Source organism: Magnolia sinica, chromosome 11 (assembly GCF_029962835.1).
Source record: "Magnolia sinica isolate HGM2019 chromosome 11, MsV1, whole genome shotgun sequence".
NCBI lineage: Eukaryota > Viridiplantae > Streptophyta > Magnoliopsida > Magnoliales > Magnoliaceae > Magnolia > Magnolia sinica.
The window spans coordinates 83,887,451-83,889,892 of NC_080583.1; the positions used below are offsets into that span (position 1 = coordinate 83,887,451).

Consider the following 2,442-nt stretch of genomic DNA (forward strand, 5'->3'; position numbering starts at 1 on the left):
AGGCCCACTGTAATGGTTATTTGACATCTAACCTGTTGATTAGGTCAGATAGACTTGGATAAAGGAAAAGAAAAAAATATCAGCTTGATCCAAAACTTTTGTGTCCTCTAATAAAATTTTAACGGTGGGCGTTCAATCAACACTGTGCAGTCCACTCGAGATTTGGATCAACCTCATTTTTGGGCTCATGTAATAAAATAATACGAAAGAAATAGTGGACGGCGTGGATGAAACACATGTATCATGGTAGCGCCCCCCGGGCGGACCTAAGGGCTTGTAGAGCACTCCTAGATGTCTGTGTCGTATCCATGCTGTTCAATCATTTTCAAGAAATGATGCCCAATAAATAAGAAAATCGAATGCTTGAGTGGACCACACCACAGGAATCAGTGGTGATAACGATGCCATGGAAATATCACAGTGGGCCCCACTTGCAAGTCTTGAAGAATTATCTTATTCCAGCTTCAAAATGTCAAAGGAGAAGAATAAAAACAAGACCAGTCGATTTCCATGCTGGATACAACAAAAATACAACATGGGTGCGCACTACGCACCCCAGCGCATCCCGGACACTAACCCAAGCCAGGACGCCAGATCCCGCCCTTTCTCCTCCAAGAAGCCCGCCAGAATCGCGTACTCGCCAATCGCCGCCGCGTCCGTACCGTACCGTACGAGCTGCGGGAAGAACAGCCAGAAGCCGGTCACCGCAACGAACCCCAGAGCCAACGCTCCGTACACCGCGCGCGGCAGAAACGGGCACCTGTCAGTCAACGCCCTCCGCACGCCCACCTCCGCGGCCGTGCACGCTCCGTGGAGCACGAAGAACCACGTGACCTCCCACGTGGGTCCTACCTCAGTAATGTAATAGAACATCAGCTCGTGCATGAGACCCGACACAACGAACGTGGCCACAACTGCCACTGGTGTGGCCCACCTGGGCCCCACCGTACGCGTACACATACTCCGTACGGGGAGGTATACGGTCGGCCGTAGAATACTCGTGACCATGAGATTCCACCTCCTACCCCAGAAATCTTGCAACGAGCTGGACAGGTACGGCGCCTCGAACTGCCGTTCGATCTCAAGGCCCATGGCTCCAGCTGTGGCTGCACCAATGGCTAGGACTAGTTCCAAGGACAGATACAGATGGATGCAATAAATGGCCAGCAAGACATAATGGTTGAAGTGTTCTTTGTATGTGTACACTTGTATCAGTGCAGCTAACAGTAGGCCCCTGATAGCTGTGATGGTGGGCCACCTTTTGAGGAAATGGGGGGTGTGGGGCCCACCTGGGGGGTTTTGGGGAGATGGGTCTTCTTTGGGTTTGATGGGGAGGGAGGCTGTGGTGATGAAAATGAGGTAGGAGTTTTGGAGGGGTGGAAGTGGGCCCATGTTGAATGAGAAGAGGAGGAGCTTGAAGATGCCCAGCCATGTGAGGAAGAAGGCTGAGATGACTCTGAAATGGATGGATGAGAATGACCAAGGGAGGGTGATGAAGAGGTAGAAGATGGGGAGAAGAGAGAGAAGCCTTGTTGGGCCTTTTGGGATCTTGGTCACTATCAAATAGCAATAGCTTAGAGAGATCAGGACTGAAATCCATACCTTGATTAGGCTCTTGATCTCTTCCTCCATTGCAATCTCTCTCTCGCTCTCTCTCTCTCTCTTGGGTGACTTCCCTTTTTTGTAGAGAGTTGTTTGATACTCCGGCTATATATGTGGTTGATACACAGGCACTAGGAAATGGTATATAAATCATTTATTGACTCAGTTTGAACTGACTAGATTGTGGAGAATCACTGTTGATAATCATAATTCCAAAATTAGATTGGTTGAACCGTCATGATCTCTGATTTTGTTGATAATTGTTTGTGGAAGCAGGACCATTGGATATTTGTCAGTTTAACTGTCCAATAAATGTCCACTAAATCGATAGTCAGAAAACCAAATAAGAGAAAATTTTCGTTCATGATACATCCAAGCTGGGACCATAATCTGAACAGTTTAATTTAGATTAGATTTATTCTATATATTCAATTTCTAAATAGTTTCTAAGTGCCTGTGTATCATCCATCACACTCTGCCGGAGTATAAAAGTTTTTTCCTTTTTTTTTTTTTTTGCTGTAAAATGTAAAATGCATCTTCTTGAGATCCGACCAGAGTCGTCCATTGCACCAGTTTTACGCAGCGCGTACAAAACCCAAGCTCTGTGGGGCCTAACACGGTGTATGTGTCACATCTACTCTGTCTTGGATCAGGACATTTTATTTCTAGATTTTCCATTAATCCTAGTGAAATCTGATGAACGGTTTGGATGAATTTTACATACGGTGATGGCCCTACACACAAGCCTATGGTTGGCATCCCGTACTCATTGTTCCCTGTCATGTAGCCCACTTGAGTTTTGGATCTGGTTGATTATTTTCATCAGGGGTTAGAATCGAG

The 2,442-nt window shown here is 46.6% G+C and overlaps 1 protein-coding gene across 1 annotated transcript; it reads right to left on the reverse strand.

Moving 5' to 3' along the window:
* Positions 1 to 476: 476 nt before the first annotated feature.
* On the reverse strand, positions 477 to 1,664 carry LOC131219566 (probable long-chain-alcohol O-fatty-acyltransferase 1). The gene has a single exon (XM_058214781.1). The coding sequence runs from the start codon at positions 1,630 to 1,632 to the stop codon at positions 547 to 549; it is 1,086 nt and encodes a 361-aa protein (XP_058070764.1). The 5' UTR covers positions 1,633 to 1,664; the 3' UTR covers positions 477 to 546.
* Between the last annotated feature and the right edge of the window lie 778 nt (positions 1,665 to 2,442).